Below are 13,506 nucleotides of genomic sequence, written 5' to 3'. Positions count from 1 at the left end.
CCCTGCTTCCATCCTTCCCCTCGAGCAGCTGCGGTGATTTTGAAAATAAAAGTCCGATCACACCACTCTCCTGCTGATCCTCCTCTTTTTTTTTTTTTTTTTTCCGAGACAGGGTCTTGCCCTGTCGCCCAGGCTAGAGTGCTGAGGCGTCATCATAGCTCACTGCAACCTCCAACTCCTGGGCGATTCTCCCAAAGTGCTAGAATTCCAGGCGTGAGCCCCCTTGCCCGCCTGCCTGTATGGTTTTGTGGAGGAGTCTGGGAGTCGTCTTTGCCACAACAGGGAAGAGCCTGTCTGAGAATTAAGGTCACATCAGAGAAAGCCATTTCATCACCTGGGTCCAGCCATGCCTGAAGACAGATGTCACCAAAAGTTTCTGGAGACTCCTCCCTCCCTCTCTCCATCCCTTCCTCCCCATTTCCCTCCCTCCCTTCCTTCCTTGTTTCTTTCCTTCTCTCCCTCCTTCCTTCCTACTTTTCCTCATCCCTCCCTCCCTCCCTCCCTCCTTCCCTTCCTCCTCCTTTTTTCTTTCTCTCCCTCTCCCTCCGCCCTCTTTTCCTTGACCTGAACCAATTTGAGCTGGATTTTATTCTTTTGCGACTGAAAAAGTCCTGAAGACCAACAGATTTGGAAGCCTCGAGAGTGGTAATGAAGTAACTACACCCTACCCCACTTCAAAATGTAAACGTGGTTTTATTTAATGCCTTTAATCCATCACAAATGACTGCTTCCTTCCCAGCGTCCCCTCTTCCTAGGAAACAAGATGGCAGCGTAAGGCACGCGCACTGTCCGCATGACGTCGAGTAGGGTCTTTGAAAACAAAGATAAGCAATAGTCTTCCCAACAGCCCGAACTGCCACCCTCGTTAGTGTCCAAAGAGTGATCGTACCCCCAAAGCACAACCTGGAGAAGAGAGTGCTTGATTAGATTGTGACCCACCCCACATGCCAGTTTAAAAAACCAAACCAAACCAACGACTAAGGAAACCAACAACACAGGTACAAGAGCATAATACCAGAGTATTGAGATTAGTTCATAAATTAAAAAGAAAAAAAAAAATTAGCCCATCCCCTCCTCATCAGCAGCCCCCACCCCCCCAAATCAGCACTTCCTTGCTTTTGTTCTGTGAGTCTGGTAGAAAAGTCTGGACTCTGAGCAAGCCCTTTGCCCCAAAGTGAAACGTTCCAAAGCCAATGTTGGGTACTTCCCTTCTCAGGACCCCCGCTGGGACCGAATGGACAGCTTTTGAGACAGTCATTGGACACATCCTCCCGGCTGTGGGACCCTGCCTGGTGTCCAGCGTCTGGGTCTTTGCGGACGTGGGGAAGGCGAGAGGGCCCGGGTGGGCGTGATGGCAGGTGGAGATGCCGCTCCTGCTATAAATACTCCAGCTCCAGGGCGTGCCTCAGTGCCTCCAGGTCGGCGTGGCAGGATATCCGCCAGAAAGGCATGTTGTGCTGGAACACAGAACGCCAGGTCACCGCCCTGCCCCGTGTCCCCCGGACCCGCCTGTGCTTCCAGGCCCATGTGAGAAGTCAACCCAACTCAGTCTAGCGTGTGGGTACTTCCCAAACCGCGAGGCACGCGATATTGTTGGCAGACCCCCCTCTGGCCACCAGGACGGCCAGACCACTTCTAATCACCCAGAGTCTGCCCTGCTGGGCTCGCCCTGCGCTGCTCAGGGGGTCCCTGTCTGAGCCCCTCCCCTCTGTCGGTCCTGGTGTGCCGTAGACAGTGCACTGATGTGGCACATCACACAGCGATTCCTTCTTAAAAATTTCTTCTCAATCCTGCCTCTGCGAGAAGCAAGTCTCAGCTGGGTGCTAGAACCCCTCCCAGCAGCTCCCGATCTCCGTTTTGAACAAACAGAGCTGGTCGCAGAGGGTCTTGGGCAAGCCACGGTACGTAGCTGCATCAGGATGACACGAGTTTGTTTTCTTTACAGCTTTTGTTTTTAGCTTTTCCTTTTCTTTACAGTGAGGGCTGCTTGCTCTCTGTCATTGTCATGATGTCACATTTTCAGTTTTAAGTGAGCATTAGTTGATTGAAAGGAAAATGTGAAATAGTACAGGCAGTGTGTGGTTACAACCAAAGTCGTGACTGGTGTAAGACGTGGTATGTTGATTGCAGCAAGAAATCACTAACGAGGGAGAATCACTAATCGCTGACGTGAGCTGTTTCTACAGGGTGCCCTGGCGAAAGCCCTGCTGTGGACACTCACCATCACCAGCCGGGTGACCTTAGGCAATTTACTTTGCTGCTTGTCTGTGACATGGAGATAATACTTGCTGTATACAGTTGGGGCTGTTCACGATGCCTGGCACGTACGAGGTGCTCCATGCATATTAGCTATTATGATCAAGTCTATGTACACAAGGACCTCCCTAGATAAATAGGACGAAGTCAGGAAGGATGCAGGGCAAATACGTGCATGTACATGGAGGAATGAATTTGGGGGGTTTTCAGTAGGTTAAAAAATAATACATAAGACTACAACATGAAGAATTAAAAAAATCATGAAGGGAGGCGTAAGTAAAATGTCATGGGAGCCAGCACAGATCATTGGAGGCACAGATAAACCCCAGATAAGAAATAAACAAGAAAAGCTCATCTCCTTGTAAATGCTATGAAGGAAGTAGAACATGGGGTAGGGTAGAAAGCAGCAGTGCGTGTGTGTGTGTGTGTGTGTGTGTGTGTGTGTCTGTGTGTGTCTACTTTCTGAAAGTAGGTCAGGAAAGGTCTCTCTAGGGGAGTGTCATTTAAGCAGGCCCTGGTAAGATGCCGGGGAAGGTAGAAGACACAGCAAGTGCAAAGGCCCTGCGGAGGCTTTGAGCTTGGAATATAATGTTCACTGCTGCATTGCATGGCTCTTGGCACATAGTAGGTGCTCAAGAAATATTTGTGGGCTGGGCACGGTGGCTCACGCCTGTAATCCTAGCATTCTGGGGGGCCGAGGCGGGTGGATCCTTTCAGCTCTGCAGTTCGAGACCACCCTGAGCAAGCGTGAGACCTCGTCTCTACTAAAAGTAGAAAGAAATTAGCTGGACAACTACAGATATATGGGAAAAATTAGCCGGGCATGGTGGCATGTGCCTGTAGTCCCAGCTACTCAGGAGGCTGAGGCAGTAGAATTGCTTGAGCCCAGGAGTTTGAGGTTGCTGTGAGCTAGGCTGATGCCACGGCACTCTAGCCCGGGCACCAGAGTGAGACTTTGTCTCAAAAAAAAAAAAAAGAAAAAAAAAGAAAAGAAATATTTGTGGAAGGAATCAAAGAGGAAGAGAGGGAGGAAAAGAGAAAAGGTAAATTTCTCAAGCAAAGTCCCCTATGAATGCGTGCTTTTCCCTTTTGTTCTGTAGCCTCTAAACAATTCCCAGCTCGAGGGGAGCAGGAAGCTATCCATCACGGGTAACAGGTGCCGTCTCTTTAATGCCTTCTAGTTCTCCCAGCTGCCCCACCTGGCCTCCATCCCGGCCAGGCCTTCCTTTCCCCGCAAAGATGGATTCTGGTTGCCACCCGGTCAATCCTGTCCCCTTTAAAGAGTATAATTCATTTTTCTGAGAGAGCAAAGTTGGAAGAGAAATGTCTCAGCCACCTGCCTCCCAGGCTTGATGGCTCCAGAGCGCCAGTGGATTTGTCACTGGTGGAGAGGTGGAGACAAATGACCCACTAAAATGGAGATATTAGCAACACTGTCAGCAGAAGCAGTCAAAGCCCCTGGTCCGTGGCCACTTGTCACACTGCTTAGGTGGCGGCAGCCAGGCTGATGCCTCCCATTCGTCAGGCGGGGAGAGTTGCTGGCTGACAGCGCTTCTCACTAATGGGCTAGGGCTGCGGCCTCAGACACCGGCAGGGGAATTTTTAGGGGAGCTTGGTGTGTGTTCGGGGTGCCTGGTCTTTGGTGGACTCTTGTCTGACTAGCTTAGGGGTGTGAACCGATGGGGATTGAAACTCATTTGGAGCAAGACACAGGTAGGTTTGCATGTGCCGGCTGTGTGACCTTAGGCAAATTAGTTAACCTCTCTGAGTCTCCAATCCATCCTCTATAAAATGGAGTGGAATGATACCCACTCTGCAGGGGTTTTTTGGGGATTGAATAAAATGATGTAAATAGTTGTGGTTAAGGGCATAGGGCTAGCTTGGCACTTTGAGGTGCCAGTTACAGCTCTGCCACACAGCAGATGTGACAGAGACTGCCAGCTGTCCCCCAACATCCTGTTTCCTCTTCTCTTTGAGAAGAAGCCCGAATTTTTTAGCTGGGCACATGGTGGCTGATGATAAGGCTACATCTCTGGGAAAGGGGAGGAACCTTCCAGGTGGAGGGAACAGCACGTGCAAAGCCTTCTGAGCTCCCCTCTCCTGACCTTCACCTTCACTCTCGGGACCCCAGGGCCTTCCCTCTTCTTCTGGGTTTTGTCCTCTGAGACCCTAAACATTTTTGCATTTCCTTGGGATTTGTTGCCAGGGAGAGAAGGGGGAAACCAGGTCCCCCAAATTAAGCTCCGTGACATTAACAATCCATTTCCCAGGCCCCCTGGTGGGGGGTGGCAGGCTCTCTGGGGCACTGTTGACAGGTCCAGACTCAGGACTTTGGCAGCTGTTTCTTTTCTAAGAACAGAGATGTGGCCACCAGAACCCCCTGCCCTCTCCTCCTGGGCCCGAGATCACAAATGTGGGATTTTCTTTTTCATTAGCTTAATGCTGTCTTTATTAACTGGGAAGGGTTCCTGGAACAAATGATCAGCGAGTATTAAATAAAACGCGCACACGTGCACCAGCCCCACCAGCCTGCCCTGACGGGCGTCTCTGGGCTCCCCAGCAGTTGTCCCAGAAACAATCGGGGGTGACCAGGGGCGGCGGCCAAAGGCACAGAGGGGATTTGCAAAAGGAAATTACTTCTGCGATTTGCAAATGGGGGTGGACGGGGAGAAAGAGCCTGGGCAGGAGGACGCAGCCATGAGGGAGGTGGAGGAAGCCCCCACAGGAGCCCTCGGAGACCACGGGGCAGGCTGGAAAGAGCCCGAAAAAGCAGCTCCAGGGACGGAAGGAAGAAGTACCTTTTTCGCTCCTTGCTCCTCTTCGACACCGTCGCCGATCACGACGTAGACGGCTTTCCTGCCGAACCTCTGCATTATCCTCTCGAAGCAGCTCTCCTTCCCTGCGCACGTGGCCGAAGGAAACACGAGGAGAAGCTCAGTGAGGACGCAGGAAAGCCAGCTTGCTGCGTGCAGCGTCCCCCCAGGGCCAGGTGTGAGGATCAGTGCGTCCTGGAGCACACGTCCGAGGTGAGCCCGGCTATGACCATCCCCGTGTGAAGGAGGGTGAAAACTTGGAAACAGAGAGGTTAAGTAGCTTGCCCAGGGGGACACAGCAGGAAGAGGCTGCGCAGGGCTTTATAGCAGGCTCCGGTGTCTGTGTGGCTGCCTGATGTCGGCGTGACAGTGGCGATGTACTTAACACCGCTGGTTAAAATGTTATATTATTTTACCCCAATTAAAAATAAAAATATTGGCCAGGCACAGTGGCTCACGCCTGTAATCCTAGCACTCTGGGAGGTGGGAGGATCGCTTGAGCTCAGGAGTTCGAGACCAGCCTGAGCAAGGGCGAGACCCCGTCTCTACTAAAAATAGAAAAAGTTTGCTGGGTGTGGTGATGCATGCCTGTAGTCCCAGCTACTTGGGAGGCTGAGGCAGGAGGATCGCTTGAGCCCAGGAGTTTGAGGTTGCTGTGACCTAGGCTGATGCCATGGCACTTTAGCCTGGGCAACAGAGCTAGACTCTATCTCAAAAACAAAACAACAACAACAAAAATTAAAAAGGGGTTCTACATAAGCCTGCAAAGGCAGCTGGCGAGAGGTATACACAAAGAAAACGAAAGACTCACAGGGTTTGTTGAAAAATCTCTAATAGCCATTTAGGCCTGAATTACTATGATTTTAAAATCTAAAGGCACTTTTATAGGATGTTCAGACCTAGAACTTCAGCAAAGCCAAAAGTTGCCATAAGAAAATGCTTCCAAAGTACTTTAAGTTGATTTTTTTGCTCCAGAAAAAAACAAGGGTAAAAATTTCTAATTAAAAATTAATTAAAACATTTCTAATTAACTAACTAGATTTATTTTTTATTATTATACATTCTTACATGATACAAGAATTAAAAAAAACAGGCCCCCAAAGAAAACCAATATTTCTTGCCATAAAAAGAAAGTAGCCAACAATAAACAATGCTGTTAATTCCTAGTTATTAAATTCTCTTACCTGATGAAAGCCCTGAGCCTAGATGTGTTTTCTTTGCTAACAAGGGAGATTAGCAGGTATTACGAGTTAAAGATAGGCTAGTACTAAACTGAGATTCTCTCCTTGAAAGAGAATTAAGAAAGACAGTAATGTTCTATGTGGTTTAAGGTTTGATTCAAGGTTATCTGATGACCAAGGTTATTTGAGGTACCACCTAAATAAAAATCACCTTATATATCATACTGCGGTGTGAACTGTTCTTCTTTTCTTCATTAATAATAGAATTCCATGAGTTTTAGCTGGGCTCTCAGCCACTCAGCTATGGACTACATTTCCCAGCTTCCCTTGCAGCTAGTGGTGACCATGTGACTAAGCTGGGCCAATAGGAGATGAGTAGACATAATGTGCACCCCTTCTGAACTTGACCTTAAAATATCAGACATGCATTACTCCTTCCTCTTTTCCCCTTTCCCATAGGCTGGAATAATGATGTGGCAAGACGCTGATTTCACACCACACAAGAATAAAACCATGAGAGATGGTGGAAAAATAAAATGGGGGTCCTGGGTTCCTGGATGACTTTGAGGACAGGGTCACCCCACCAGCCTGGATTACTGACCTCTTCTGTCCTGTGAGGGAGATATAAACTTTGAGTCTGACGTAAGCCCTTGGATTTGGGGTGTATTTGTTACAGCAGCTTTGCCCGTATCTTAACTTACAGACACTTTGGAAAACCGTGGTCCTGATCAATTTCTTTAGGAGCAGAGGTTAAGGCAGGCGGGTTGCGGGGGTTGTTTTGGGGATCTGAGTCATGCCCGTGGACAAGTTCCGCAAGCTTCCCCAGTGCCATTTCCTTTCCACCTCCCATTTCCAGGACGGAAAGCTACCTCCCTGCCCCCAGGTCTGGCTTGTCCCTACCTGTCTTGGTTGCACTGTAGATGTTCTCAATAGGAAACACAGAACCCAGTCCATACAGCAGGACTTTGGCCAGGGCGGGAATTAGTTGAGTGGTGGTGACCAGCACATTGACACAGTTGGGCCTGAGGACAAAAGAGACTGTGGATCAGAACTCAAAGGTATCACCAGGCCAGGCCTCCTCCCCCTGCAGCATGAGCCTGGAGTCGGCGGAAATCCTGGTAGGGTTTGGAGGCTCTGGCGGGTCGTCTTCGGGTGAGAGCAGGGCCTGAGGGTTCTCCAGCTGTTCCTCTTTCTTAATCCTGAAGCTGCCTGCCACCTTGAAAGGTAGTGTGGGTGGAATACTTTTCCTATATAAAAGGGAAATGGGGCCTAGAGGTGAGGTCAGTGAGTGATAGGGAACAAGTGTAGGGCAAAAGGGAGAGGTGGAGTCTGAGGCAAACTGGAGTGCACATGCCAGTTCTGAACTTTTGGCAGAATCCAGAAACCTGGAAACCTGCTGGCCCCTGGTAAGTCTCTGCCCTGTTTGCTCAGCTACGCTACAAGGGGTCCGCTGAGCCTCGGACACCTAAGCTTTAGCAAATGTCTGGAAACTGTGCAAATGAGAATTTGGGGAGTCTAATTCCCCCAAGTATGGAAATGGGGGAGCCATCACCGCCTACCGGGACAAAGTTACAAAGGAAAACGGGGAGCTGCCACTTGCCGGGAGTTGATGAGGTTTAGTGCCTTCAGGGAGTGCGTCAACCAGAGGTCGGTCAGAGCCTCCAGCTCAGCTCTGAGCTGTAGCCAGGTCTCTCTTTTGGGAGCTCCTATCAAGCCTGTAGATGAAGGAAATAAAGATGTAGTCATGATATTAGAAATACCTGGGGAACAGAGTTAGGGAAGGGGCGTCTAGCTACTACACTCTGAGGGTTCAAATCAGATGACACCCAAAGTCAGTCCAGTGGCTTCTCTTAATCTTATCCTGAGATCAACTGATTGACTGACCAATCCATCTACTGATTGATCCCATGACCCATCCATCCACCCTCCATCTACCCACCCACCCAGCTATACTTTTACACATATCTGTGTGATAACAACTTTGACGTCTATGTTAGCCATTATTAGGCCGTTCACCTTTTGAGGGCAGGGGCCAGGCTGGCCTCGCTCACCACCATGGCACCAGCCTCTGTGGCAGTACCACGTGCCTAGTGCTGAACTGGTATCTGCTGAGGGAAGAATGAATTCACTGGGACGAAGTGCTGCCCTGTGCCTGTGCCATTTAGACGTCATCTTTCCCCCATAGAAGACCCCAGCTGTCCAAGCTCCTCCCATGGCCTGCAAGGCCCTGTGCCATCTGGACGCTCCCAGCTCTCTCTTCCCATCCCTGACCATGTGCCCCCTCACTCCAGCCACTCCGGCCTCCTGTATCTTTCTGAAAAGCATCAAATTCCATTGGTCTCTGTCACTTGCTGTTTGTGGTAGACCCTGCTAGTTGCCTCCCGTTATCCATTCTTCTCCGTAGTAATTAATAAAGATGAAAATATAAAAAGATCTTCCCATTAGTAACAAGGACCCTGATTTTTAGGTGAGTGCATGGCCGCCGGGCTAAAAGGCTACACTTCTCCGCCTCCATCACAGCAAGGTGTGGTCATGTGACTACATTTCTGGCTGATGAGAAGTAGCAGTGTTGTGTGTGACTTCCAGGAACTGTCCTGAAAGAGGGCAGGCCTATGCTTATTTGCTTCCTTCTTCCTTTCTACTGGCTGCAGTATGATGGCTGGAGCCTCGGCAGCCATTTTGGATCATGAAGTAGAAGCCATAGCAGAGAGTGGTAGAGCAACAAGACAGGAGCCTGGGCTCCTAGCACTGCGGAGTACTTTGCTAGCTCTGGAATGCCTACAGCTCTTGTATATGAAAAAGAAATAACTTTCTATCTGGTGTAAGCCATTGTTATTTTTTTGTGTCTTTTTGGTTGTTGTCATTTGTTCATTTACTTATGCAATTGAATATAAACCTAATTCACTCTTTCTCTGCCTGTATTGGTCATCTCCTGACTCTGGGCATCCGGTTGCCATCATTTAGAATAGTTAGTTCAAATAGCCCTTCCTGGGCGATGTCCTCTGTGTCCACGTTCAGAGTGGCCCCTGAGCACGCACCACCCACCCAGCTCTCCCCACTACATTCCTCTTATATTTCCCCCACAGGCCTTATCATTCTCCGAAATGACTGAATTCAGAATTTGAAGTCACTTGCTCTCTTGTTTATGGTCTGTCTCCTCTGCTCATTGAATACAAATTCCTTGAGGCCAGGGACCTTGACTCCTTTGTTCTCTGCTGTATCCATGGACTAGACCTTTGACCGTGGACACATGAATTTACAAATCGATCTCCTTAGTACTACGTGTCTCATCTTCTAATCAGTCTATAAACTTTTGTTTTGAGACAAGGTCTCACTATGTTGCACAGACTGGAGTGCAGTAGTGCAATCATAGCTCACTGCAGCCTTGAACTCCTGGGCTCAAGTGATCCCCCTGCCTCGGCCTCCCAAAATGCTAGGATTATAGGCGTGAGCCACCACACCCAGCCTAATTAGCCTATAAACTTTTTGGGAGCAGGTGGCCGCTGGTTTTCCTTTCTTTCTGCACCTTCCCTACAGCCCCTTGGCTGGGGCCCTCAAAAACAATACAAACTGGCAGGAGCACCGCACTTCACAGTTTGCAAAGGGCTTCCCCGTGCATGCTGTCTTGTATCTGGTCAACACTCCTACCTTGCCGCACGCCAGGAAGTGTGCTTCCCGCTGCCTGCTGGCTCCTCCCCTCAGCTTCCTCCTCCAGGCGTGGTCCCCTTCCTGCCTCCCCCAGACAACAGCAGTCACGTTTAGGACGTGCTTGTGTGTGTCAGGCACTGTTCTAAGCACCTTCCCCGTGTGAGTTCACACTATCCCGGCACGAAACCTATGAGTCGGGCAGCATCATTAGCCCCATTTAACACATGAGGAAACGGAGGCACAGGGAAGGCAAATACCCACTCAGTGGTTGAGGGAGGATTAAAATCAGGCAGACGCCTCTGAATCCAACCACCGCCTCCCAGATGTTGACTTACGAGGTATTTTCCCACCTCATCCTGCATTTTGCAGGTGTCTTTCTTCCAAGCACACCTAAAACACTCAGAATTGGGGGAGTCTGTGGTGACCCCAGGCTGGAGGCTGTGGCCACGCACCTGGCCAGGTCTGTGGTACAGAAACAGCTGGTGTGGGGAGGGGGCTGGCGTCCTGCCAGCTGTGGGCTTCTCGCCTGTTGACATCATAGGTAATTTCCCCTCAGCTTATGGGCGAGCAAAGTGGCCCGACAAAGCCCTGGGCATTTTCCGGGCCTTAACCTGGATGCGGAGCAGATGGTCTCTGTTGGCTAACTCTGTGCCTGTCTCGCCTAACCAAGCACACCTGCTCCCCTCCTCCCTCCACGTAGGGGTGAGTACACAGGCAGGACCGACCCTGGCCAGAGGTTGCTGCTTCACTCCTCACTCAACAAACTTGCACTGAGAGGCCACTGAGTGTGGCCCTGATGGCCAGAGGCGATGGAGTCCTTTGGCTTGGGACTCTACTGTGGCTCTTCTGCCTGGGCTGTGTGACGCTCAGCAGGTTACTTAACCTCTCTGATCTCAGTTTCTGCTTTCATACAACATGGATGATAAAAGCGTTTACCCTGCAGGGATGTTGTGAAGAGTAAAAGCCTGGCACAGCTGGCGTGGAGTAAGCACTCGATAAACACGAGCTATTGCCAGGACTGTACTCAGCACGTGAGCTGCATTAGGACGACTGCCTTGGACAAGACAGGACATCTGTCCCCAAGAACTGATGGTCTGGCCAGGGAAGGCAGAAGACACAGAAGAACCCAGACTCACAAGCAGAACTGAAAGGAACTAGTGATCAATGCCACCATTTATCGAGTACCTGCTGTATACCAGGCATGGAGTCGTGCCTTTTGTATGCATTAATAAACCTCTCAGCAACCCAGGGAAGCAGAATTATTTTTATTCCCATTTCATAGACCTGGAAACTAAAGCCCAGTGTGGTGACATATATACGTCACCTAAAGCTCCACGGCTAGGAAGTGGCAGAGCTGGGACTGGAAGCAGGTTCTGTCCTGTTTGAGAGCTGGGACTCTCCTCTTCCTGGAACGGAGGGAGGGAGTCCTGGGAGATTTTGGGGCCGATGTGTGTATCGCAGACACTCTTAGCTGCCTGCTCAAACCCTTCCCTTACGGGCTAGTGGCTGGTTCCAGGCACCATGACAACGAGGAAGACTCCCAAATGCCCCTCGGTGGGGGGCACTGTCACCCCTGGTGAAGAACTGGTCTAGAAAATTCCAGAAATAGTGACCCACGGCCTGGCCATCGCTGGGCAGGCCCTGCCTCCAGCCCCGTACGACTTCCTGTTCATTGCGACCAGCTAACGCTCTCCTGCCCGAGGCCGGTGGTTCTCCCCTTGGCTGCACATTGGGACCACCCGGATCCCCGATGGCCGGTCTGCAGCCAGACCAAGAAAATCAGAAACAGAATCTCCTCGGGTGGCTCCAATATGAGCCCAGTTTGAGAACCAGTGACTTCAAGGGCTTCCTCCAATTCAATGCCTCCACAGCCACCTGGGGTTCTGGTTAAAAATGCAGATTCTGCGTCTGTTGCCTGGGTGGGGCCCGAGAGCCTGTGTTTCTCACCACACCAGGGTGGCGCCCCTGCAGCCGGTCCCGATCTGAGCCGTGCAGCCCGAAGGCTCTGGTCTCCCAGCGGTAGCAGGTCCGGGCCCACCCCAGAGCTCCAGATGTGGCAGGTCTGAGGTGGGGCCAGGGAATCTGCATTTCCACCACATGCCCAGGTGTGCTGCTGGTTTGGGGACCACGCTTTGCGAGCCTGTAGTTGTGGGTAAGAGAATGCAGCCCCGTGCCCACCCCTGCCACATGTGGCTCGTGCAATCGCGGACACAGTGCATCATCTGTTTCTCAGCTTCATTGCCCCCAAAGTGAAGGTGACAAAATACTAGTGTCCTATTCTGGAGGCTGTCGTGCGGATTGCATTATGTGAGCTGGTACTGCACTTAGAAGCCTCTCAGACTAGTGCCTGGCACGGCAGGGACACACGCGGGACAGCAGCTGCCCCGAGGAGCGTCCCTTCCCGGGCCAAGGACACCGGTGCTCACCGCCCACGTTGTTCTTGTAGGTGTTGTACATCTCCTTCACGCGCCGGTAGCGGAAGGCCAGCTTCCTCATCCAGTCCACGCCGCCGTGCACGCCCGAGCCCAGGCACAGGTTGGCCCCCGGGGCCGAACTGTGGAAGCCGTCCGCGGAGAAGTTATACGTGCTGGGGAGAGGGGCGGGAGGGGACAGTGTTAATGCGGGAGGCAAGGGCTCTTCACTGGGACAACACAGTCCCATGGGGCCCGGGGGGGGGGGGGGAGGCCTTGGGGCATCCATGAGCCGCCCGAGCATGCACGAGGTGCTGCATATGTGCACGCGGGCAGGGAGAGGACCACAGCTCTTATTAGCTTCCCAAAGACGGGCAGCACCTTTTGCTCTTGCCTAGTTAGCATCCGTTTTCCTGTCTTTTGATAGCAAATAGCACCTCTAGTTTCCGTTGGGGAACGATGGCTGTCCCTGCATGCGGTGGCCACGCTAGGGAAAGCCTCTCTTCCCCACCCTTTAGAACCTGAAGCTCAAAGGGAATTCCACAAAAACGGCTGGAGTTCGTTCATCCTGGCCAAAGAGTCAAGAAAATGTCAGTTAATTCCTGCTACTTTTTTTTTTTTTGTGAGACAGATCTCTCTCTGTCACCCAGGCTAGAGTGCAGTGGTGTCATCATAGCTCACCATAACCTTAAACTCCTGGGCTCAAGTGATCCTCCTGCCTCAGTCTCCCGAGTAGCTGGGACGACAAGCGCACCACCCCACCTGGCTAACTTTTAAGATTTTTTTGTAGAGATAGGGTCTCACTATGTTTCTCAGGCTGGTCTTGAACTCCTGGCCTCAAGGTATCCTCCCGCCTCAGCTTTCCAAAGTGCCAGGATTACAGGCTTGAGCCACTGCACCTAGCCAATTCCCGCTACTTTGATCCCCAAACCTAGCCTGGTTCGTGTCCCTCCCGAGGCCTGGCTGCTCACTCTCCCTCCCATTCTGTGAACAACGCCTCATCTTTCCACAGAAATTCTCTCTTTTAATTTTTTGATTTGTTAAATTAAACAGAGTCAGTTGTCTAATGGGTGTTTTGCAGATATAAACCCTGGCCCGGGAAGAAGCATGTTAGGCTAAAGAGTTCTACAGTGGACTGCGACATTTTAAAAGTGACACAAAGTCAACCACAAAAATGGCATCTGGGAACCAGGGGAG

At 51.0% G+C, this 13,506-nt stretch overlaps 1 protein-coding gene across 4 annotated transcripts in view; it reads right to left on the bottom strand.

The window, feature by feature from the left end:
• Window positions 1-1,318: 1,318 nt before the first annotated feature.
• Window positions 1,319-13,506, bottom strand: part of EYA2 (EYA transcriptional coactivator and phosphatase 2) — a 139,049-nt gene continuing 126,861 nt past the window's right edge. For 3 of the 4 annotated variants that reach the window (XM_069496209.1, XM_069496213.1, XM_069496210.1), the window contains 5 exons: window positions 12,325-12,485; window positions 7,851-7,965; window positions 7,151-7,272; window positions 5,055-5,155; window positions 1,319-1,457 (listed from right to left, as the gene is read on the bottom strand). In XM_069496209.1, the coding sequence (XP_069352310.1) occupies window positions 1,377-1,457; window positions 5,055-5,155; window positions 7,151-7,272; window positions 7,851-7,965; window positions 12,325-12,485 (580 nt within the window). In that variant the 3' untranslated portion in view covers window positions 1,319-1,376. The remainder of the gene's footprint in view (window positions 1,458-5,054; window positions 5,156-7,150; window positions 7,273-7,850; window positions 7,966-12,324; window positions 12,486-13,506) is intronic. The other variant, XM_069496212.1, reaches the window with a different exon arrangement.

This window comes from Eulemur rufifrons, chromosome 20 (assembly GCF_041146395.1).
Source record: "Eulemur rufifrons isolate Redbay chromosome 20, OSU_ERuf_1, whole genome shotgun sequence".
NCBI classification, from domain to species: Eukaryota; Metazoa; Chordata; class Mammalia; order Primates; family Lemuridae; genus Eulemur; species Eulemur rufifrons.
This window is presented reverse-complemented; position numbering and strand designations above follow the sequence as displayed.